We start from the raw sequence: 22,424 nt of genomic DNA, 5'->3' as shown, positions 1-22,424 counted from the left end.
CCCGGGAGCCTCCAACCATATTCTGATCGCTGCCGGATACTTGATCTAGACTCGCTAGATTATCGACGAAAAACTCACTAGGCAGTATTCGTGACCAAAGTCATCAACGTGTCATCATCGTGTCTAACACATTCGATTACGTTATTGTGATATCTGAAGGCCAAAAATCAGTTTTTCAAATTTTATGTATTAACACCAAGTCAAGTCAAAATACATGAATGTTAGGATTTTCTCTCGCAAGGCAATGCCAGTTTTTATGTAACTGTATTTTATTTCCATTTCTCATTGAAACAAGCGTTACAATTCCTAATGCTGTGCAACAGCTCAACCACAGTTCTCTGCTACTACCGTTTGCATTCTCTTTGAGCATCTAATTGCTATTCTAGGAAAAAAATATTCGATTTGTAATAGTCGAATTTGATAGATACTATCTGTTGCTTACATGCCAAGTTTATGAAATAAATCGTTCATAACATTTTAAAATTTGTTAACAAAATTTGTAACGTGTTTCTATTTATGCTAAAATTTATCTATACACTTCGCGTTTATTTGCTCTAGTTCGCGTTACGTTGTTTTTATTTTCGTTGGAATGAATGTAACAGTAGTTGGTTCCTCGCGTGTTCGTTAAAGTAGGTTTGCTATCATTTCAATTACAATTTGTTCCTTCACATTGTTGTATTATCGTAGTTTTTTTTCGAAGCGAAAGAAGTTTAAAAGTACCATCAGTTTTTTGGTGGAATGTCGTTGGACATAATACTATCGCACTATTACGGGTAAAAGTACAAATTAGATAACGCTATTGATTGCTTCTGGCAATTTATCTACTACTTATTTACTGATTAATTCAATGCGGAATAATCAGCTATAACCACTCGTAGCTGTAAAGATCAGTATGAGGTTACTTGAATGACATGGAATGGACTTCTTCACAGGTATACTTGCCTGGCGCGCTGAGATAATGAAACAGAATAATTGGAATGAATTCATATTTACTTACCAATTAAATTACTACTTACTTTACGGTGACTACATTGATTGTACCGATTATGAGATTTTTTCACAGCCTCAATAATTGCTTCTCGTACCATATTCGCATCCATGTGGTCCTTCCAAGCCACTGAAAAGAAAAGATTTTATTTCGAGATCATTTTATTGAGACACCCAATTTAGACCACGGACTAACCTGGCATGCACTCGGTGAAGATGGAAAGATTCTTGAGCGGTCGCTTGTTGTATTTCGGTGAAATGCCATCGTAATTGTAATGTATCATTAGCGCATCCGTGAACAGACACTGATATGTTTCGCTCAATGAGGTATCATGCGTTTTCAGTGTTCGTAGGAATGAAATCTGAAACAGCAAATTGAATATTGATTCAATGAACGAAAACTAAACCGAAATTAAAATAGATACAAATTTTTCTCTTGTTTCCGGTTGCGATTGAATGCGGCGCTCTAAGCGTTCCAGTTCCTTGATTGATCCCAAAGGGAAAGAAATTCCGTCAATGATTACTTCTTCAATCTTGCTAGAGTCCTTGGTCAAAACTGGTTCACTAATCGCTGTGACTACGGTGAAATGTTCATTTTTGGCAAATAACTACCTTTTAACATACCGTGTGCTTCATACCTTCTGCCTCATCCAAAATCGGAAGATCCATAGGTTTAGTTTCAACGCTTTCGTGTGATTCGTACGCTTTTCCGTTACATACAGTTGATTTGCGAGTTTCTACAATTTCATCAGGAACACAACTTGCATCTGGCAGTTCATTATTTATTACTGTGACATTGGCTCCTTCGCTGCTGCTACTCGTTCCGAACGCGTCCCTTTCCGCCGGTTCTTCCCTATGACCATCCTCGGTACATTCGGGCGGAGGTAGTTCCTTTCTCTCATCCTCGTCCTTTCCGCTCGACTGCAACCGTGTGCTTCCACTCACAAGCCGGGATTTATGTAATTTATTGAACCGGTAAATTTCGTTGCTTCGCAGGCATTTAGCTCTAAACAGCAAAAACTCGTCCAACTTCAGCGCGCAGTCTTCACAAATCGGTGAAGGGTAGTCAAAATCCTTGGATAGCTGAGGAAAATGCATACGCGCTCAGTGTCGAATGAGGTCACATTAGCATAAATTGTGAACGCTATCGAGAAGTTACGTACCATGATTGCGGTGCACTCAAAGATTTTGTCCACAAGCGTATCCGTCGTTTCTTTAGTGTTGCCCTGGAAGATAGATTGAACACTCGTCTTGTCCGAGAGGCAGAGCCGGCATTTACTCTCCAGATTCGGGATAAGGTGCTTTCTATAATACGTATAACATATTAATGCTTTGAATTAGGTGCTGTAAACACGGATTACTTGAACACATTTCGTATCTTGGCCATTGGTCATTGGTTGCGCTACTTAGGCTATTTCGGCACACTTTGAGCCGAACAGTAATACTAAAAACAGAAGTGAGCTTACACTAAGCTAATTTTTAATTTTTAAATAATCGAATAGCGAACGTAATTTAGATAGCTATTTACTGTTTCCGAACAGTTCTGACAGTGCGTCAGCAGAGTGACAGCAGCGGTTCATACATTTGTAGTATAACTGTTTCGTATTGACCGCGCATGTCCTAACGGTGCGGTGGGACGATAGGCCTTCGTACCTATCAGCACTGAATTGACAACATACATTCGGATATGTCCCTATAAAAATCTTTTATTTGCAATTGCATCTATTTTATTGAACAAAATATATGATAATTTTCAGCAGCATGTGGGAGCAGTTTCCAAGCAGCATGTGCCATTGTTTGGAACAGCCCCGAGTAGTTCCTGTTGACGTCTTTGCTTCACGTCAATTCCGCGATGGTCCACTTTGGCTGGAATGTTACGAAATTTCTTCATAATAAAACGACACTGTCCCAGGGGCTGCGGTTCCATTTTCTTGCATCCAGCGCCACAATAGGTTCCTCTTATGGGATGCTTTCGGTACGGGGAAAATTTCTTTTTCGGAATTTTTCTTTGCAAGGCATTCTTACATGCCTGAAATTTGGAATGTTCTGCCTTCCAAATACGGAAGTAGTCGTATTGGATCAAATTAGCAATGTGCGGAGTTCCATGCTGATAAAACGGTTATTTTACTTAGACGAACGAAATGTTTTAATGTATGGTTTAACTACCGATTCAAAAGATGGTCGAAAAGGCTTCTTCCTTAAAGCGTCCGGATGAGAAATTATGTTGTCCACCGGCCGGAGCAAGTAAGCTTTTGTCCATTTGTATTTAAGCGGATAAAACATGTATTGAGAGTTATCTTGTATATGTTTTTAGTTTTCAAATATTCTGTAACTCAACATGTCACCAGGTATAAGAAAATTAAGCGATTGCTTAGATTGTTCTTCAACATGAATATTGTGAATATCAATATTATGAATTTAATAAATTTTATTTATTCATTTATTTCAAAATAACTTGGGACATCATCAAAATGCAATAAAATTTATGTACGAAAGAATTGTGAAAACATAATGTAACTTCTTGAAGAATTGATTTCAATCTTCTATACCTATAAAAATGGATTTCTGTCTGCCCTATGTTTCTTATAGAATCGAAAACTACTGTACCGATCGGTGTGAAAATTTGCATGTAGTGGTTTTTGGGACCAGGGAAGGTTCTCTCGATGGCAAAAGACCCCTCCCCACACTAAGAGGGGGGGCTCCCATACAAATCTATGCCTATAAAAATGGATTTCTGTCTGTCTGCCCGAATGTTCCTTATAGAATCGAAAACTGCTGAACCGATCGGCGTGAAAATTTGCATATAGGGGTTTTTGGGATCAGGGAACGTTCTTCTGATGGTTATAGACCCCTCCCCCCACTAAGAGAGGGGGCTCCCATACAAATGAAATACAAATTTCTGCATAACTCGAAAACTAATCAAGCAAATGCAGAGGTTGGAAAACTGGCAAAATGAATAGATACGCAAGCATCGGCAAACGTGTTTTATCATGAGAAAACATCGACGCGAGCGGTTCAATTCGCCTATAACAATGAGTCACATATATTCACGCTTCGCTTAAAGCTTCTGCTGCTTGTAAAACCGCAGACTAACACTAACACTACTTTAAACTATTCCCTTTTCGTGGTAATATTATTTTGAATACTTTCCGGCGTCCCCGGGCATCCTATATCCGCTAAATCGAACACACTCAATGTTCAATATTCAAATTTTGAACGAATTCTGATGTTCACATTGAGGTTCCGTTCGTGATAAAATTCAGAGCTGATGCGTGCATTATCGGCGAGGCATGCGAATAGTGTATGTTCATGAGGGATTCAAATGATCACTTTTTCGTGAATTCTCCAACCACTGAGCAAATGGAACAAAATTTTACATGAGGGTGTTTTTGGAGACAAGAATTTTTTCTATGGTGAATTGAGACCCCTCCCAACTTTAGGAGGGGGGGCTCCTATAGAAATGAAATACAAATTTCCTCGAAAACTAATTAATCAAATGGAACTATATTTGGCATGTGGGTGTTTTTGGAGGCATGCATTTTTTCTATGGTGAATTGAGACCCCTTACCTTTTTAGGAGGGGGGCTCCCATACAAATGAAATATAAATTTCTTCATAACTCGAGAAGTAATCAAGCAAATGGAACAAAATTTGGCATGTGGGGGGTTTTGGAAACAGGAATATTTTAATGATGGTTTGAGACCCCTCACCCCTGTGGTAGGGAGATAAGGACTCTCATACTAATAAAACAAAATTTTTTGCGTAACTCAAAAACTAATCGAACTCCAAAAATTTTAGACTCTTTCATAAAACATTAATCAATAACAAGACCACCGAAAACTATAACAGTAACATTAGATAATTCAGCGCGAGACGGCCACAGGCCGCGAGTGTTGCCGGCGACCTGCCATCAGAAGCGCCGGCCACTGAGGTGGGGCAGCCCCCCGTAGAGATCACCTCTATTTAGGTTTATTTATTTTCCTAGATCTACTGACCTCTATTCCTTTCCTTCAGTTGGGTCACCCCTGCGGAATGGTACTTTCTACGAAAAGATTTTCCGTGAAATGGCACATCCCGCGTAAAGTTTTTCGCGAAATGGTATTCTGCGAAACTTTATATTCCGCGTTATGGTCAACCGAGAATTGGTGTTCCGTAAAATGGTATTCGGCGAAATGGTTTGTAATGATGGCGAATATTTAAATGTTATCCGCTTTATTTTATCAGGCTAAGCAATGGGGAGAGTTGTTTTCTACTTTACTGTGAGGAAAATTTGTATATTAAAACACCCATGAACTCCCCAGAAACTTGAAAAACTCGAGATTGTGACATAGGTCATCCGAGATTCACGATTTATGTACAACACAGTTTAATTTGTGGCAATACGAAGTTTGTCGGGTCAGCTAGTCTTAAATAACTTTGGATATATTACATTTTGTTCTTACATCTTGATTTTCACATCCAAAAACATAAAAAAAAACTCCCCGGAAACACTTTCCCGGAATACCGGATTCACGGAAACCAGATGAATCGATTACGACTCTGTTGTCACCACACTGAAATGGATAAGTTCCTGACTCTTTGTGTTGCGTAGATTTTCAAAAAATAGCTTTCGTATGAAACATAAAATGTGAATGTAAGTATGGGTAGCCTGGGGTAATATGCACCGTTTAAGGAAACCGTGGTTTTTCCTTGTTATAGCTTTAAGCCAATACCAATCTTATATACTGAGCATAATTTCAAGGATATTAGGTAAAAGTTTCAGGAGCTATTATGCATCTCGGTTAAACTGACAGCATTCAGTTTGAAGCGCAGGTTAAAACTGTCTAGCATTACGGTTTACGGGTCGACCTGTCAAACTGCCCGTATCGTTCATAAATTTCGAGTTCGAGTTAGCACGAACCCAGGTTAATTTATGAATTCGCTATTAGACTACCCCGATTTACACGATTATCACAGACCATTCTCGCACACGATTTCGCTCAAGAAAAATGAAGTGAAAAAGAAGTCAAACTCATAAGTTGATTAAATTAAAAGCCACTCTAGTGTCAGATTAACAGTGCAAAATGCGGTATGCTTCATTAAATGATTATCAGAGTAGTCTGAATAGTCATAAAAGGGGCAATAAAATATTCAAACAAAATGATTGTTGAGAAGTAAGCTTTGAACTTCACTTTTTGCACTAACGTAAGAACTGACGACACTTATCGTTCTTACAAACATAAAACTTTTTCTTCAACGCAATCAGTTGGGCATTACCCCGTCGATGAACTAGTTGCCCGAAACCGGTCGGTAAAAGGTAAATATACTTTTTATGTTTGTAAGAACGATAAGTGTTACGCCTTGTGTTAATATTGTTGAGAAGTTAAACCACTTAAACGCAAAACTTAAAATAAGAGCAAAAAGTTCATTCCATCAACAATAAATTTATCCGAATCTTGTAGCACTGTATTTTAATAGTATTTTTCATCGGCGATATGTTTGCTGTAACCGCGACTGAATGTATACAAAAGGCTGAAACAGACAGCGCAACGAAACAACATTGATATTTTTTTCAGCGAGCGAGATCCTCATTCTGTCATCGACCACTGACGGCTACGGTTTTTGTTGTGTGTTTCATATCGTGTAGCTGCGTGCGTGCGTTTCCACGGGAAACCCTTATGGGTCGAATAATTTACAATTTAATTAATATGATTATCATGCTGATAGAAATTAATAGGACATCGATGTAAATGAGAGGAAATTTCCTGCGAGCAATTTTATATCAACGCCACGGTAAGTTTATGTATCGTATAGCTAGCTGTAAGCTTGTGTGTTACCACCATCGACATTGTAATTATAATCGTTGGATAATTAATAACTTTTTTTTATGTTGTCTCATACGATGCAGGAGAGAAACTTCCACCTAATAATGACTTTGCTTCTTTCGGTGTTGCCTATTCATTTTTTCTGTGTCTGCTGTCTTTTCAGTTGGCGTCGAATGCAATAATAATAAATTATAATTAAGTTGCGGGCACAAAATGGAGGCGCACTGCAGATTATGCTTTGAGCAGCGTCCGGAGATGGAACGAATTTTTCCCGATAATGAAAACGAGGACGATATCGATTGTGAGTCCCAGGTGGCAATAAAAATTTATAAATGTACTTCTCTACAGGTAATAAAAGTCTTGTATTTCTAATATGTGCTTATGGCTATTTTTCACGTGCTTTCTTCTCTTTGTTGCAGTTACCAGTGGATGACGATGATTTGACTTCACAAATTTGTAAAGAATGCATTACTAAATTAGACGAGTTCTTCCAGTTTCGAGTGAATTGTCGAAAAAACAATTTGCTCTATTGCAAAAAGAAGCTTCCGCAATCACAAATTTGTGCATCGAATAACAGTAAACCTGAACAAGAAAGCGAACAAATTACTCTTGAAAAACTCGATGAAACATTGCTTAGGGCGTTAGAAGGTAAAGATGTAGATTCATCCAGCTTTGAGCATGCATTTGGTAGTGAAGTAAATCCAGAAGATCTATTGAAGATTAGCCTTGGCCAGGAAAACGAACAGCCTATGGCACCTGAAGAACCGGTTAGTTCAAGCTCCGCTCGATGCACTGGTTGTGGAGAAGATTTTTTCACTTCAATGGAGTTGAATCAGCATTTGGAATACTGTCCGTCTCGTTTGAAAAGCGATGCATTTGATCTGCATTTCGCAAATCTCGGTATGACGGAGCTGAACTGTTACATATGTCAAAAAAGTTTTACAAGCGTACAAGAATTAAAACATCATGAATCAGAACACTCCAATTTCTTGATGAAGTGTAATTTTTGTCATCAATCATTCAACTGCTCGCGAACCTTTAAGTACCACATGGACCAGCATAAGATGAAAAACACGCTACCAGATGGTCGTTTTAAGTGCGATTTGTGTGACGCTACATTCAAGCTCTACGGCAATTTGATAATTCATCGGCGCAGTCACACCGGGGAGCGTCCCTATCCATGCAACATATGCGGCAGAGCATTTTCCACTTCCAGCAATATGAAAACACACATGAACGTGGTGCATTCTCAGGATCGTCCTTTCAAATGTCAGCACTGCTACAAAAGCTTCAACTCCGAAACTCGTATGCGTTCCCACATGGAAACTCATTCCTATCCTATGAACATTGGACTCAACGAGGGAGGCAACGGAGAACTGTCCAGCACGTGCAAAGTTTGCAACAAAAGTTTTAGCCATCCGTCGTACCTCACGATTCATTATCGCGTTCACACGGGAGAGCGTCCGTACCAGTGCAATTTCTGTTCCAGCGCCTTTGCCACAAGCGGCAATTTGAAGGTTCACATGCGGGTTCATGCGTCCCAAAAGGTGCGGCCTTACAAGTGCAACATGTGCACTAAATCCTTCCTTCACGCTAGCAATCTGTCCGTACATAAGAAAACTCAGCACTATTAACTCTCTATTAATCCAACATTGTGCAGGTCGTCAGATAAGATATCTAGTGAACGTAGATTATTTATTTTAATTTATTTTTGTTGCTTACACCTAACTAATGTTATGGCTTTTTACTCTATTGAAGTTCAGTTTATTGCAACTCATTTTATTATCGATATTAATAAATGCAATATATATACACTATGATTTGTTTTATTGCGCTTTTCTATACTTCTTTTTTCAACCGAAATCTCATGGAAAAGTTAATTGCTACAGTGCCGAACCCCTAGACCTAGGCCTTACAAATAAACATAAAGTTTGCTATTGCAGAAGTCGGCTCGAGCAACTGGAGCTCCTCTATGTCCTATATGTTTCCTTTTATAACTAAAAACTTTTCCATTTAAATGTAACTAAAATGCATCATTTTTACGTCTGCGATGGAGCTGTATAAGGATGCCAAAACATTGACCAGACGAAATCGGCTATGTTTTGGGGAGCCTCTTAGTAGAGCCTGTAAATCAAGCTGAAACAAAGCAAGAATTTCGCCTATATCTAGCATGCTTCAGAAGTCTCTGTTTTGAGCTCGTTTGTTGCCGGTTTTTAACCCTTTATAAGGCAGTGGCAACTATATTGCCACCAAAAAAAATTTTTTATTTTGCTTCTACAGGTATACCTCCATAGTACGTACCCTCGTCAGTACGTACCCTCGATAATACGTACCCTCCATAATACGTACATTTTGCCTCGATAGTACGTACATTTTCCAACAATGATTTTTTTTAGTTTCTATATAAAGCAGAAACATTTTTATGAATATTTATGAGTCAATACAAGCAAATGCGTTTTCAATAATCATAAATTTTTGAATAATATTAGTTATTTCTATTATGTAAAAAATCATTATTTTAAAATTAAAAACAGTTCTTAAATAGTAAATTAATCAAATATGCGTTCTAAATAACAGTTATTTAAGCATTGCGGGCAGACTCATGGTCGCTACTAAATTTTGCAGATTTTTGCTCAGAGAATTCACCTTTTCTGCGATTCGCATTCTTCCCAACTGCGACGGGAGAATATATGTTGTCGTCATTATACAAGAATTATTTTACTTTCTTCGGAGAAAAAATTACGTTACACTAGTAATTAAACTATCCACATTAATTTGGTTGTAAAGTTAAACGCAAATGCATTTTTTTTCTCAGAATTTCGAAGATTGGACAATTATGCTTTTATTTACAAGCGTTTGCTAAATAAAAGCATGTCTGTCTCACATGTATTTTTTTAAATTTTTAACAGTACTTGGCGGAAGATAGTTCCTATGCTAATGTATGCGCAACCGGAATGCTACAATAATATTTCAGGACTTTAAGATCGTGATTAAAGAGGCCAAGAAAGACGTCGCGGTCTGGTTTCGAAATACACAATTTATAAATCCCAATATCTCGAAGGCATTCGAAAGACTATATTCAAAAAAGGGCAGCTTCACTGCTAAATACAAACTTGATGAGGTTTGAATTTCGAACTTCAAGTATGCTCTGCTGTCGAAAAAACAACACGAGCTATTTTTTGAAAAAACTTTTCAAATGAAAAAAAAAATCACCATAAAGGGCATTGTGGAATCGAAACGTAGAGAAAAGTCGCTCTATCAAATACTCTTCTCCCTGTCATCGCCGAAGAAAATTGTGCCTGTGAGAAATCTTTGCCGATTAAGAAAAAATCGTGGTAGAACTTTGATATCCAGCTTTTTACGCGCTATAATGGTGGCCGCTATAAATTGTGTTCGTAATATGCGAACAGTCTTTTTGACAACTCTGCATACATCAAATCTGACACTCTTCTCTTGCAACACTACCATGCTCTTTCTTTCGTTTACGTCAAAGAAGGAAAGCAAAACTGTGCGAAATGTAAACAAAACTATTGCCTTCCTTCTTTTGCGTAAACGAAAGAAAGAGCAACACTGCCGTACAGGAGAAGAGTGCCCAGTTTTGATGTATGCAGAGTTGTCAAAAAGATTGTTCACATATTACGAACACAATTTATAGCGTCCGCCATTATAGCGCGTAAAAAGCTGGATAAACTTAGAAATAAATATTACTGTCATATTATCTTTTTGTTAAGTTATTATCACACTCAATAGAGGCGAAAATTAAAAGAATATTGTTACCTAAATTGGCAAAAAGAAAATGTTTATAATGGGCAATATTATTATGGGACAGTTATGCTTTTATTTTGCATATGGAACTGTTTATGTTTGATATTTTTTGGAAAATTTTTCGAACAAAGTCCGTCTAAATTACAGCTTGTAAGGTAAATTAGGATATAAATAAGCTACTTCCGTATTTTTCTCAAAATTGATCAATATTCACATGGGATAGGTATGCTTTCCTACGCAGATAAGCAGCCTTATAGGAACTTCTCCAATTTACGCAGCCTACAGCTGAAGCTTTGATTATTGTAGTTAACTATTTTCTTGACCAAACTCGTGACTTTAGTCATGACCTTGAAATGCGGTCAGGCATATATCAATATTTTTTTGAAACGATGATTCTACAATTGATGAAGGGACGGTAAGGGAAAGTAATGTTTCTTTACTTCATTACTTTCCCTTACCGTCCCTTCATCAATTGTAGAATCATCGTTTCAAAAAAATATTAACTATTTTCTGTTCATAGCACGCACTCAGCTTATTGTCCAGTATATAGACTGGAAGCTCACTCGATTAATATTATTGGATTTGGAATGAAATATCCCGAATGACGGCTATTGAGCTCCTCTTGTCATGTTTCCTCATTCTAGCATATATTTACAACTATGTACCAAACCTTTACCTAGATTTATTCGATTAAAATATGTAAATTTTCAATTTGAGAGAGAATTTTGAAAAAATAGGTATTTTTGGATTCCTTTTGCTTTACTTTTCAACTATTTTTTAACATTTGTAGTTTTTTTTCCAAAATAATTTTACTAAGATCATTATTTATTTTATAATATCTGATCTGATATACCTAATTTGGAAGTTTTAGACAATATTTAGTATAATAAAAATAATACTTTACCTTAAAAATTGTGATTCGATAGTACGTACGTTTCGATAGTACGTACGCTAAACGATGTGCGGGTTTACGTACTATCGAGGTATACCTGTATAATTATATTGATGTCATAATAGACGCAAAACAAATATTTTTCGTTGGTGGCAATTTTATTGCCACGGCCTTATAAAGGGTTAAAACCTTAGCTCAAGTTTATTTTCTGAGAAGTCCTCCACAGAAAGGGCTCGATAATGCTACCTTCAATCAAACATCGTCACGCGAAGTTGAAGCAACGAAGCTTTGATTTTAACTGAAGTGGCTCCGATTCGCTTTAAAATCAGCTTCCATCAGTATCAGTGAAGTGGATTTCAGGATTTCAGTTTATTATGATGATAAAGCGTTAATTCGTGTAACTGTTTAATTAATCTGTACTCTACTCTTGTACCACGTATTGAGTTACAAGCTAGCAGCCCTGAATGGAAACGAAATACAATTAAATAATGATTCCAACAAGGTAATGCACTTTAACCCTCTCTGTTTTAATCAAGGTCTTAATGGTGTAGGGGATATTTCCAGTATTTCGACATCTGCAAAAGTTATTTAAGCAATTCGTCAAGTACTACTAAGCAGTATTATACATCAATGCTTCTACGAAGTTCTGAAACAGATTACAATGCCTTAAGTTAAGAATTTATTCTGCTGATTTTAGTTCCGGAAGTCATAGATCACCTGTGCTACCATAAGATAGAGAGATTTAAGTAGGATCGAAGCTCTACAAAATAACAAAAAAAGAAAGTAAAACATTTTAATATCAATAGAATCAAACACTGATGTTTTAAAAGCTAAGGTAACAAAGAGCAAGACAGTGACGTCTAAAAACTAACTTGTTTAATCAGGCAAAGGCCCCAGTGGCCTGTACTACACACAGAAATCGTCAACTCCATGCCTCAACCTTCCGTTCGAAGATATCAAGGGCGTGCAGCCTTGCTGTAGGCACGATGTTCTGCCGTAATGCGTTTTCGTATTTCTTTGCTGGAGTCACTATCGGCGGTCATCAGCGAACCCAATCACGCGAATTCGGCTACCACTTCGATTACGTTACTGTCAATCCGAACGTCGCTTGGATTGAATCATTGCATGCTGCATGCATGAATGCATTAAAAATGGACTGATTTTAGTGATTTTTATGCGATTACCTTGCCACCTGGTGCTGAATCCACCATGCATCACTAGTCATAACAACCCTGTTGTGAATAAAAAACTGACAGCGTTATCAATTGATTTGCAACAGCCATAGCGAAAATAGTCAAGCAACTACGCTCGATGCTTTGTTCGTACTTCTAGCTCCAGCATAGAGCGAAAAAGTTGAACACAGTGAGGCACTTCGTGTCCGCCGTATATAGCCGACCCGGCTTTTACAACAGCCTCTCTTTTCCGGAGGAGAGAGGCACGAGCGTTAAACGGAAGCCTGTTTTCGGCGACCCGACGGTGCTGTGCATCCGTAAAGTGCACTAGGAAGGTGAAGATGTAGACCGAAAGCAAGATGGCCTTATCATTCGCAATCGTATCGGAAGCGTCAGTCGAGACAGGCCGTGTCTGAGTAGCAGGCAATCACTTGAAAAAATTAGCCGCTCTTGTGTTGGCGTTGGTGAGAAACATTCCAGGGTAGCGTGACGTCGTGGTCATAAAAATTATGAGACCTACTGGACACTGGACCGCAAGCAGGGGACTGGATTCTTTATGTCCTCACCAAAAAGGTAAGCGATGACGGCACAAATATTTCTCTCATCTTTCTCTCCTTCTGAGGCTGACAGATCAACGAGAAGTCGCTGTTCTATAGACCAAATCAAGGTGACGTCATCTGGCAGATACTGGCGCTCTTGTTTACAAACAGACCGCAGAGTCCAAAAAAGTTTCAGCTATTAAACGGCAAGTTTGTTGTTTAAACAGCATTAGGACTAAATTTGAAACACCCATTATGCCTGTAAAATGTTAAAACACACGCTACATTCGCTATAAACGAAAAGAAAAATTTTCCAAAAAGTAAACAAGGGCACCAGTATCTGTCAATTGACGGTATGATGATTTGGTCTATAGACCAAATCAAGGTGACGTCATCTGGCAGATACTGGCGCCCTTGTTTACAAACAGACCGCAGAGTCCAAAAAAGTTTCACCTGTTTAAACGGCAAATTTGTTGTTTAAACCGAGTTTAAAGGGCATTAGGACTAAATTTAAAAGCCATTATGCCTGTAAAATGTTCAAAAACACGCTACATTCGCTATAAGCGGAAAGGAAAGTTTTCCAAAATGTAAACAAGGGCGCCAGTATCTGTCAATTGACGGTATGATGATTTGGTCTATAGACCTTTCCTTTCCGCTTATAGCGAATGTAGCGTGTTTTTGAACATTTTACAGGCATAATGGCTTTTAAATTTAGTCCTAATGCCCTTTAAACTCGGTTTAAACAACAAATTTGCCGTTTAAACAGGTGAAACTTTTTTGGACTCTGCGGTCTGTTTGTAAACAAGGGCGCCAGTATCTGCCAGATGACATCACCTTGATTTGGTCTATAGATCATTTTGCGATGACGTCATTTTGCCGTCAAATGACACCACTTGGTGGTTTGTTTACATGATTTTTGTCACATCCAGCGGTTTCGATTTGAAATTTCGTGAAGGATTACTGCATCAGGTGCTTTAAAATGCATGTAAGTTACTTTCTCTTAAATAAAAACTATAATTTTTTATCATTATCTGCCGGACAAAGATAGAAAACTCAATTTAAACTTTAACACCATGTAAACAAACCACCAAGTGCTGTCAAAAAAGTGTGGTTAGGAGCTCCCGTGTAATGATCTATCCTTCGGGGGGATGGGAAAACTATCATTAATTACTGATAGTTATCAGTAAGCCATAATATCACCACGTATCAGTAAGGTTTCGCAGTTATTGATGCTTACTGATATAATTACGTCGTCCCGTTAGAAAAATCAGTTGGTTTAAAGTTAATGGTCGGTAGTTGTGTACGATAGATGAGAGTGACACAATATGTCGTCGTTGTCGTCAGCAGCCTAGAGCCGGGGTGGTTCGTGCTGTTTCAAGCAGTCGTCTCTATTCAACTCGATCTTGGGCCATTCGTCGCACGTTTCCCAGTCTTCTCAAAAGTCATAAATCACTTTCGACTTGGTCAAGCCATCTTGCATGTCGAGTCTTCGTGTTTCCGGTGCCGGTGGGGTTGTTGAAAAGAACTGTTGTCGTTGCTCTGTCGTCCGGCATCCTTACGACGTGCCCGGCCCACCGTAGCCTACCGAATTTCGTCACATTTAGATGGGAGTCTCTGGGATTCTCAAGCAGTGAAAGTATGTCGTGATTCATATACTTCTACCCTCGATGAAAATCATGCCTCTCGTTTCGATACTCGCTGGTCGGAACACCGCCTGAAGAGTGATGTTGAACAGCATACTGGATAAGCTGCCACCTTGTCCCAACTCTCGCCGAGTCTCGAAGGGACTCGAGTGTGTCCCGGAGAGGTGCGAAATGCATCACTCGTTCCAATGTAGCTCTGATTAGTCAGGTCAGTTTATCCGGAAAACCGTTTTCGTGCATTATGTACCATAAGTGGTCTCGATGGACTGTATCGTATGTTGCTTTAAAATCAATAAAGATATGATCCGAGGACACGATGTACCCTCAACATTTCTGCAAGATCTGTTGGATGGAAAAAATCTGATCGGTAGTTGCGCGAGCCCCCATGAAGTCCACCTGATAAATTACAATGTAAAATTACAATGAATAATGCAGTTATTACAATTTCCTATTTTTTTGCTACAAAGCCGTGATGGGTAAAATTACTGATATTTACTGATAGTTATCAGTAACGTACTGAAACTACTGATAGTTGTCAGTAACGAATTTTAATGATCATCCCTACTTCGGGGTTTGCGAAGGAGACATACAGTACGAAGGGCATGCTGAAAGTTGCTATCTTCATCAAGAAGTATTACGCGAAGGAGAAAGATGTATTTTTATCACACCTGGCCTCAGACCATTATGTCTGAACTGGGAGATAACTGGAGGAGATGGACAGGCTGAAGATAAACGTTGTTTCGAAGACCGTAAACCCTCCCAATACATTCCAGCTGCGTCCGATAGAAAATTTTTGAGCGGACCTCAAACGGAGAATCTGCTCCGATAGCCAAAACGGAGTAAGACCACGAAACATTAGGAGAACATAAGGCGCAAAGCCACCCGTAAGAGCGTAGATTTTCTGAGTGTTGGTAAAGTGATATCCAAGTGACTTTATGGATATCATTGCAGGGAAAAAAGGTGCTTCGAACTACCAGACCCCGAGAGGCTGCGATGTTTTCTCCTAATTGGGCGCTATCTTTCGCTATGGCATGCAGGCTATTTAGCCCAATCACTGGTCTATATGCCTCTCGTCCTACTTGTGCATTCATTTCGATGATGACAAGTCTTACATCCCTCTGTGGGTAGCTTGTTTTACATAGAAAGATTTTTTCTCGCCGTCAAGTCTCGTGCAATTCGGCTGCCCCTTCGATGACGTATCCTGAACAGCACTTAGCCAGTTCCAAGCTCATTGAAAAAAAGTCTCAAAACTACAGGGTTCGTCGTAGATTATTCAATTACCACCTGCGAAGTAGTAGACTCGAACCAAAAACTAGTTTAACGCCTCCAATTAAAAGAAAATTTGATCTAAATTACAAGGAAAGTCCCACTGAGGAAAGAGTCAAGGTTACATTTGTAATATCCTCAGCCGAAGACATATCTCAACCAACCACAACAAGGTTGTTGACTCAATACTGGGCTTACTTCATTATTCGAATCCTACAGGAACAAAAAACATACTGCGGTTTACTTAAGTACATCTAAAATTAGACCAATTTAATTTGACATGCAATTCTGCGAAACGGGAAATTGAATATTCGTATTTCAGATAATTAATTATTAGCCTAGATTATTATTTCCTCATTTACGCTAGAAATTAGAAAGGCGTTCTATGCGAAATACTAGAAATGCGAGTATTTGTTTAGTCACCTTACGCTGGCTGGCTGGCACTGTTCCAGTAGTGCCGCGATAGAGCACATTTCTTCGCTCCATCAACGAAGAATCTCTTCGCATTAATTAAAATTTTCTTCCCGGTGCGGTGGTTGGAGGAACTCTCGTCCCGTTTGCGTTATTTGATGTCACGGTATTATCAACCATTCCACCAGTCAGTGCAGCCCTCCGCCCTGTGCCACAACATAGTAAAAGCCACATTTGAGAAGTAGATTGGTGAAACCTGCTGCGGCGGTTTGGCGGTTTGCGCTGTTCGTTTCTACTTTACCTTATTCAGGCGTTTGTTTTTGCTGTCCTGCTTCTATCCTGCGGGCAGTGATAAATGGGGTGTCGCGAAAGCTTCTTTCTGCGCTGCCACTTTCGTTGGCGGCCTATATAGCCAAAGGGCAGTATTCTATCGTAGGTCATAATCTCAATCTTCTTTGGCGTGTTCCTTATTACGTGACACCGCACTATAAGCTGGACGTGCCAACTGTGCGATGAAGATGATTGTAAATTAACTTTGTCAATTTGTCATATTATATTAGGGTTAATTTTAAATATTGATGTACGGGTAAGGCTGGCTGCAGACGGCCTTCTCTTTAAGAACTTTTACATGAAAAATGTATTCGGAATAGATTCCTAGATATTTTGGCATCAATATTACAACATTCCGACCATGCGTTCAAGAGTTACCATGTTTTATCAACAAGAATTCAGGTAAATTGCAATAACAATATTTTGCAAATTTATGCCATTTTTGCCTTTCAAGAAAAAGGACATTTAGCGCAACATAATTTTGCTGAGAGTAATCTACATGGTTTATTTAAATTAACAAAAAAAACTTGCACTTCTTTTGACTGTACGTTTAAGAAAAATAGTCACTAGCTTGATTGCATCGCTTTTACGATGTTGATTGTTAGAGGGTTAATTTAAAATACTGTAGATGGGAGTTGGTGATTTTTTTGCATTATTCTTCCACAAACAACGATACATTCGCTTGAACTATGAGGCATGACTGAGAAACTCTCAAAATTCTTCCATCGAATATTATATGGTCATTAAACTATCCACCAAGTCTCAACCATGTGTAACTCATAACATTTCTAGAGCAAATAAAGTTTTAAACAAATCGATTTAAATGGGGAATTTTACGCTTAGTTATTCCCACGGTAAGCACAATTTATTTGAACGATTGTTCATTCTCTGTGTGCAACTCATTGACCAATTACTGTGGTAGTTTAAACCGAATCGTATAACACGTTGGCAAGTTGTCTACGACACAGTTTGAGTGAATTAGAATAAATGGAGATTCATGAATTTTATACATAAATTGAAGAGCATGACAACGAAAGCATTATCTGCAAATTGCTTCGCAGTCTCATGCAATTGATTGAGCGAGCGGGTACCCAACAACGTAAGTGCACACAAAATGAACAACCGCATGGTGCGAGGGTGAGTTTAATTTTGTTTGAAGAAGTTTACCTACGTGTCAGCCTTACAGTTAAGTTGCAGTTTTTAGTCATACTCGGGGGTGCCCAGGGTGATAGAATAAATTGAATTTTAAATCTACGTTCGGGATTTAACAAACTGTTGTTTCAATTAAATGCCCAAGTGAATTTTAGTACTATGCAGTTTAATCACTGCAAAGCAACGCAGTTTAGTGAGATCAGTGTCGTTATTTGTGGGCAATAATCTTGACCTATAATAAATATGGATCACGTATTGCATTTATGTTGTCTGCCTTTCTGTAGATTATAGCTTTTCTATACAAACAGATGATCGGAAAGGACACAGAGCCGCTGGAGCGTTGAAATTTATTACCTTGAGGAAAAGGACGAAGAAAAGACGATGTTATATACTTGGTGGATGCACGGCGTTAGTCATAATTCAACCCGTTCATGTATGACCAAATGTGTTACTTTACACTATAAATTTGTCCTTTTATATCCAATCTTATTTTCCCAAAGGAAATAAGTCACACTGCCGTTTAAACAAAATCGTAGATCTCAAGAATAGCTTCGGATCGACTTGTCTAACTTTTATATAAAACTGTGACAGTTAAATACGTCTATCTCATCAAAATGAAAAACACTATTTTATTCAAATATTTAACTTCGATAGCTATACATTTTCCCCATCTCTCTGGCAATTTGTGAATGCCACGACAAAAGAATTGGTTCTCTTTAGAAGCAAACCATTCCACAGGATATTTTCTTACATTTTTGTAAGAATTAAAGCGCTGCTGAGTAAGTGGGCGTCCCTGCGATGCAAACGTGTTGTGATCAGAAGGAGCCAAATCTGTTGCGTAAGTTGCATGGGAAAGAACTTTCCAACTAAATATCTTCCTACTATCTTCTGTTCAACTCGTGTGGAATCTATTTCCGATCTTCTGGATCTTTTCTATGGCCTTCAAATGTATGGAGATATCTGCTTAACCCATTATGACCCGGGTATACCTAAATTTGGACCAAATGAAGTGAAACTCTGTAATCTATTATATTATGGCTCAAACGTGTCGGGAAACGCAAACTCGTCATTTGGAATGGTTTCAAGGCTAAAATATCGGCGGTTTAATATTTCATAGGCTCAGTTTCAAACAAATTACAAAGTTGTTTGCAGATTTCTTATCGAATTTTGTGACAGACTTTACATATAAATATCAATTTACATGTCAGGTAATGTTTCGTCACTAAATGTACATTTTTTCATGCGTTTTGGAGACAAAGTTTTTTTCGCCATTTTTTTCAACTTTTTTTCCGCCATTTATCACAACTGTTGAAAATACAGGTGAAATGACAAAAACTGACCGATTATCTTACACACACATCAGATTGATGTCTTATCTCTCTTGTAATGATTTATTAACAATACTTACTATTGAATTTCAGCAGTAAACAGGTTTTGAAGACGAGGTATGATATATCATACGCTAGGACATAATGGGTTAAGTCACATTCCATTGATCCACGAATTGCCGTTTCGTTTGAGTGTCATCGTCGTCCACAACTACTTGCGGATCACTGTCCTCGATTTTTTTCTAGCTCTTCTACGCCCTTCATCTCTCACATCAAAATCCCCACTTTTAATTTTTTTGAACCACTCCACAGTGGTACGGATTCGAAAAAAAGGGCATTAGCAATTGGGTAAAAATGCGTAATATTTCAAGGGTGGTGTCTTCGGAGAAGTTTAATAATAAAATATAGCACATATTTCTGCACTATTAGGGTGACCGTGAATTCACCTATTAGGGTGATACGAACTTTTGCTGTTTTAAATAATTTCAAAAAAAAATTTTGTTCTCTAAAAAGTTAAAAAACATTCTAAATTAAGCAACTTTGTTGAATACAGTAACTATCTATCTCTTACCGGTTGCGAAATATAACGATGTGTTAAAAAGGAGCACTTAAAAATCAATTATGCTCAATAACTTTGCACACGATTGTTTTTATGACTTTCGAGTATTCTACAAAGTTATTCAGTATGCTAAAATAAACATTTGCTCTGAAGACTGTTTGTCGCTAGGACGGATATTTAATAAGTTAAGTTGGTTTTAACTCACCTTGATCAAGATGAATGTACAAAAAAATGTTCACTGTGGTTAAACTTGATTTGAAATTGGGCATTGGTCATAAAATTAAAATTACATTTAAAACCATTTCTAGTTCATTGGTAGTTGAACTTGCTTACTTACTTAGTTGGGCTTACGTCTTATGACAAGGCCTGCATGACGTAATTTCTCCATCTAATTCGATCCATGGCAGCTGGTCTCCAGTGCTCGCCAGATCCACCGCTCCACCTGGTCTTGCCACCTCGCTCGCTGTGCCTCTTTTCGCCTTATTCCTTCCGGATTTCGTACTGTATCAAATTGTAAAGAAAAGGTGGCACTTGCCCCAGTGTACCCCAAGCTGTGCAAGCCACCCGGACTAACCAAAAAGATTCGCACAGAATCTCTGGCATTCCTCGCAGTGGAATCGTGATGAGAGATTCTGAATAAAATTCGTACAAAATGCTTTGCTTTTAGAATCGGTATTCTTGTCTGAGAATCCAAAAGGCGAGTCCCCAGGATACCTATACCTCGGTAAAGGAATCCCTTTTACTATGAAATAGGAATCCTCAGGATTCTGAAAGCAGGAATCCAGTATGTGTTAGCAAGAGCAATGTTAGTGAAGGCAGTCCACTAATTGCTATTACTGCAACTGGTTTAAAACACTCTCTCTAACTGTACTCTGCAAGCTTATAATGCAATGCATTGTAAAGCAATGCATTGCATAGAACGATGTAATTAATCTCTGCAACAATGTAACTTCTAACAAATTTCATTCAATATTATGCCAAATTACATTGAATATTGTAGCTCATATGTTTTGTTCTATGTATATAATTTACTAAATAAGTTACTTTCATAAATAAGGAAAAATTTTATTTGCATTTTCAATGCAGCTCTGTACACGTGTACACGTTCTGCATCTTAGTCAATAGTCCTTCGTTAGCATTGTACCTATTTGTAAATAATAAGAACGTAAATAGGCCACCCAGATGGCCTGGGGGTATAACACGCTGGTCTAACAAACTAGTCGTCGCATGCTCCGAATCTCAGTTGCTACAATTAGCAACTGTCAGAGTCAATAAGATCGTAGCACTACCTCGCAATTGTTCTGTATTCTAACAGCTGACAGCAAAGCTTATCATTTATCATTCGCCAGGTTTAGACGGAATATAGCACCTAGGTATTGCTTTGAGTATGAAAGTAAATGTACTTTCAGTTCAAAGACTAGCCCGTAGAATTAATCCGTCATACTCGTATGACACTGCATGCGGTATGCTGGCTAACGCTGGAATTAGTTTCAAATATACAGCGTGACACATATGTATTCGAAAAAAAAAAAAACAAAGCTTCATTACTCATTCATTTCTCTATTGCATCACCTTTAGCCTGGATAACACGTTTCAAACGCTTTTTAAAGTCGTTACATGCGGCAAGCACTACTTCCATCGGAATATCATCCCATATTTTGTTGATAACTAACTTAAATTCATTCAAATTATGATATTTGTAATCCTTGAGCTTCTGTTGCATGTACCGTCATATACAAAAATCCAGTGGGTTCAAATCAGGAGAACTTATTGGAGGCCTTTCTTTGTTTGGATTTTAAACCATCGGATTGGTTTTGCACGACATCTTCACAAGATTTGCAGTGTTTTATCCTGTTGAAAGTCGTAATCTTCTTCGCCATACATTCCCCGAACGTAAAGCATAAAATTTTGTTCTAAGACCATTTCCTGATAGTATTTTGCATTAACTTTCACACCCTTGTCAATAAATAATAGAGGAAGTGTCCCGTTCTTTTCCCCATACCATGACCGTGACCATTGATGAATTTTGGTATCGTGGTACATTCCGTTTGTGCTTTGGAACGTCCATGATCGAAACCGACCACAACCGATCATTTTGAGCATGATGCGGTGTTTGAAGAACAAACCACTTCTCATCAGAATAGATCACTTCTGAAACACCGTGCCGACGGAGCAGCAGTTTGCATCTTTCCTGCCGTTTTTGTTTTGTTGCTTTCGTTAATCCATGGATTTTGAAGGTTTTTTATGCAGATTCAATTTCAAAATTTGACGAAGAGTTTTCCTTTTGATATTCAGTTGAATTGCCATTTTCCGAGCGGACCGGTCGCAAATGCGACGAATTCGTTCTCGAACAAACTGCAGTTCAAACACTTCGTTTTCTTCCGGTTTTTTTATGACTTTTTCAACAGATCCCGTCTCGACAAATCTTTATAGTGTATAGTATACAAATCCTCTTTTTATACCGTGATGTTTAAGGTCACGAAAAGTAGTGCCGCATAAAGCACCGTTCAACAATTTATTTATTATCAACGACCGTAACTCAAACTCTGGTACGTGCACACCGAACAAGACACAATA

At 38.3% G+C, this 22,424-nt stretch overlaps 2 protein-coding genes across 5 annotated transcripts; one reads left to right on the top strand and one right to left on the bottom strand.

Moving 5' to 3' along the window:
* Positions 1-279: 279 nt before the first annotated feature.
* Positions 280-22,419, bottom strand: LOC128741778 (uncharacterized). Of its 4 annotated transcripts, none has more exons than XM_053837809.1 (8): positions 22,310-22,419; positions 20,185-20,348; positions 2,151-2,292; positions 1,626-2,070; positions 1,413-1,564; positions 1,184-1,349; positions 1,017-1,117; positions 280-950 (listed from the first exon to the last, which is right to left on the bottom strand). In XM_053837809.1, the coding sequence occupies exons 3-8, from the start codon at positions 2,151-2,153 to the stop codon at positions 927-929; spliced, it is 891 nt and encodes a 296-aa protein (XP_053693784.1). In that variant the 5' UTR covers positions 2,154-2,292; positions 20,185-20,348; positions 22,310-22,419; the 3' UTR covers positions 280-926. The 4 variants fall into 4 exon arrangements, with proteins under 4 accessions (XP_053693784.1, XP_053693786.1, XP_053693787.1 ...); XM_053837811.1 differs by having other exon boundaries at positions 20,185-20,479; positions 22,310-22,398; XM_053837812.1 differs by lacking the exon at positions 20,185-20,348 and having other exon boundaries at positions 22,310-22,392.
* Positions 6,590-8,575, top strand: LOC128741777 (zinc finger protein 267-like). The gene is made up of 3 exons (XM_053837807.1): positions 6,590-6,758; positions 6,954-7,138; positions 7,210-8,575. The coding sequence occupies exons 2-3, from the start codon at positions 7,004-7,006 to the stop codon at positions 8,422-8,424; spliced, it is 1,350 nt and encodes a 449-aa protein (XP_053693782.1). The 5' UTR covers positions 6,590-6,758; positions 6,954-7,003; the 3' UTR covers positions 8,425-8,575.
* Positions 22,420-22,424: the final 5 nt, after the last annotated feature.

The sequence above is a fragment of the Sabethes cyaneus genome, chromosome 3 (assembly GCF_943734655.1).
Source record: "Sabethes cyaneus chromosome 3, idSabCyanKW18_F2, whole genome shotgun sequence".
Classification (NCBI taxonomy): domain Eukaryota; kingdom Metazoa; phylum Arthropoda; class Insecta; order Diptera; family Culicidae; genus Sabethes; species Sabethes cyaneus.
This window is presented reverse-complemented; position numbering and strand designations above follow the sequence as displayed.

Excerpts from the sequence above, each read along its gene's own strand:
- LOC128741778 (XM_053837808.1), bottom strand. The coding sequence starts at position 2,374 with ATGGCCAAGATACGAAATGTGTTCAA. Across the intron at positions 2,293-2,348 it reads AAGATACGAAATGTGTTCAA|AAAGCACCTTATCCCGAATC; the intron begins GTAATCCGTGTT and ends TACGTATTATAG. Across the intron at positions 2,071-2,150 it reads TTGAGTGCACCGCAATCATG|CTATCCAAGGATTTTGACTA; the intron begins GTACGTAACTTC and ends CATTTTCCTCAG.
- LOC128741777 (XM_053837807.1), top strand. The coding sequence starts at position 7,004 with ATGGAGGCGCACTGCAGATTATGCTTTGAGCAGCGTCCGGAGATGGAA. Across the intron at positions 7,139-7,209 it reads ATAAATGTACTTCTCTACAG|TTACCAGTGGATGACGATGA; the intron begins GTAATAAAAGTC and ends TCTTTGTTGCAG.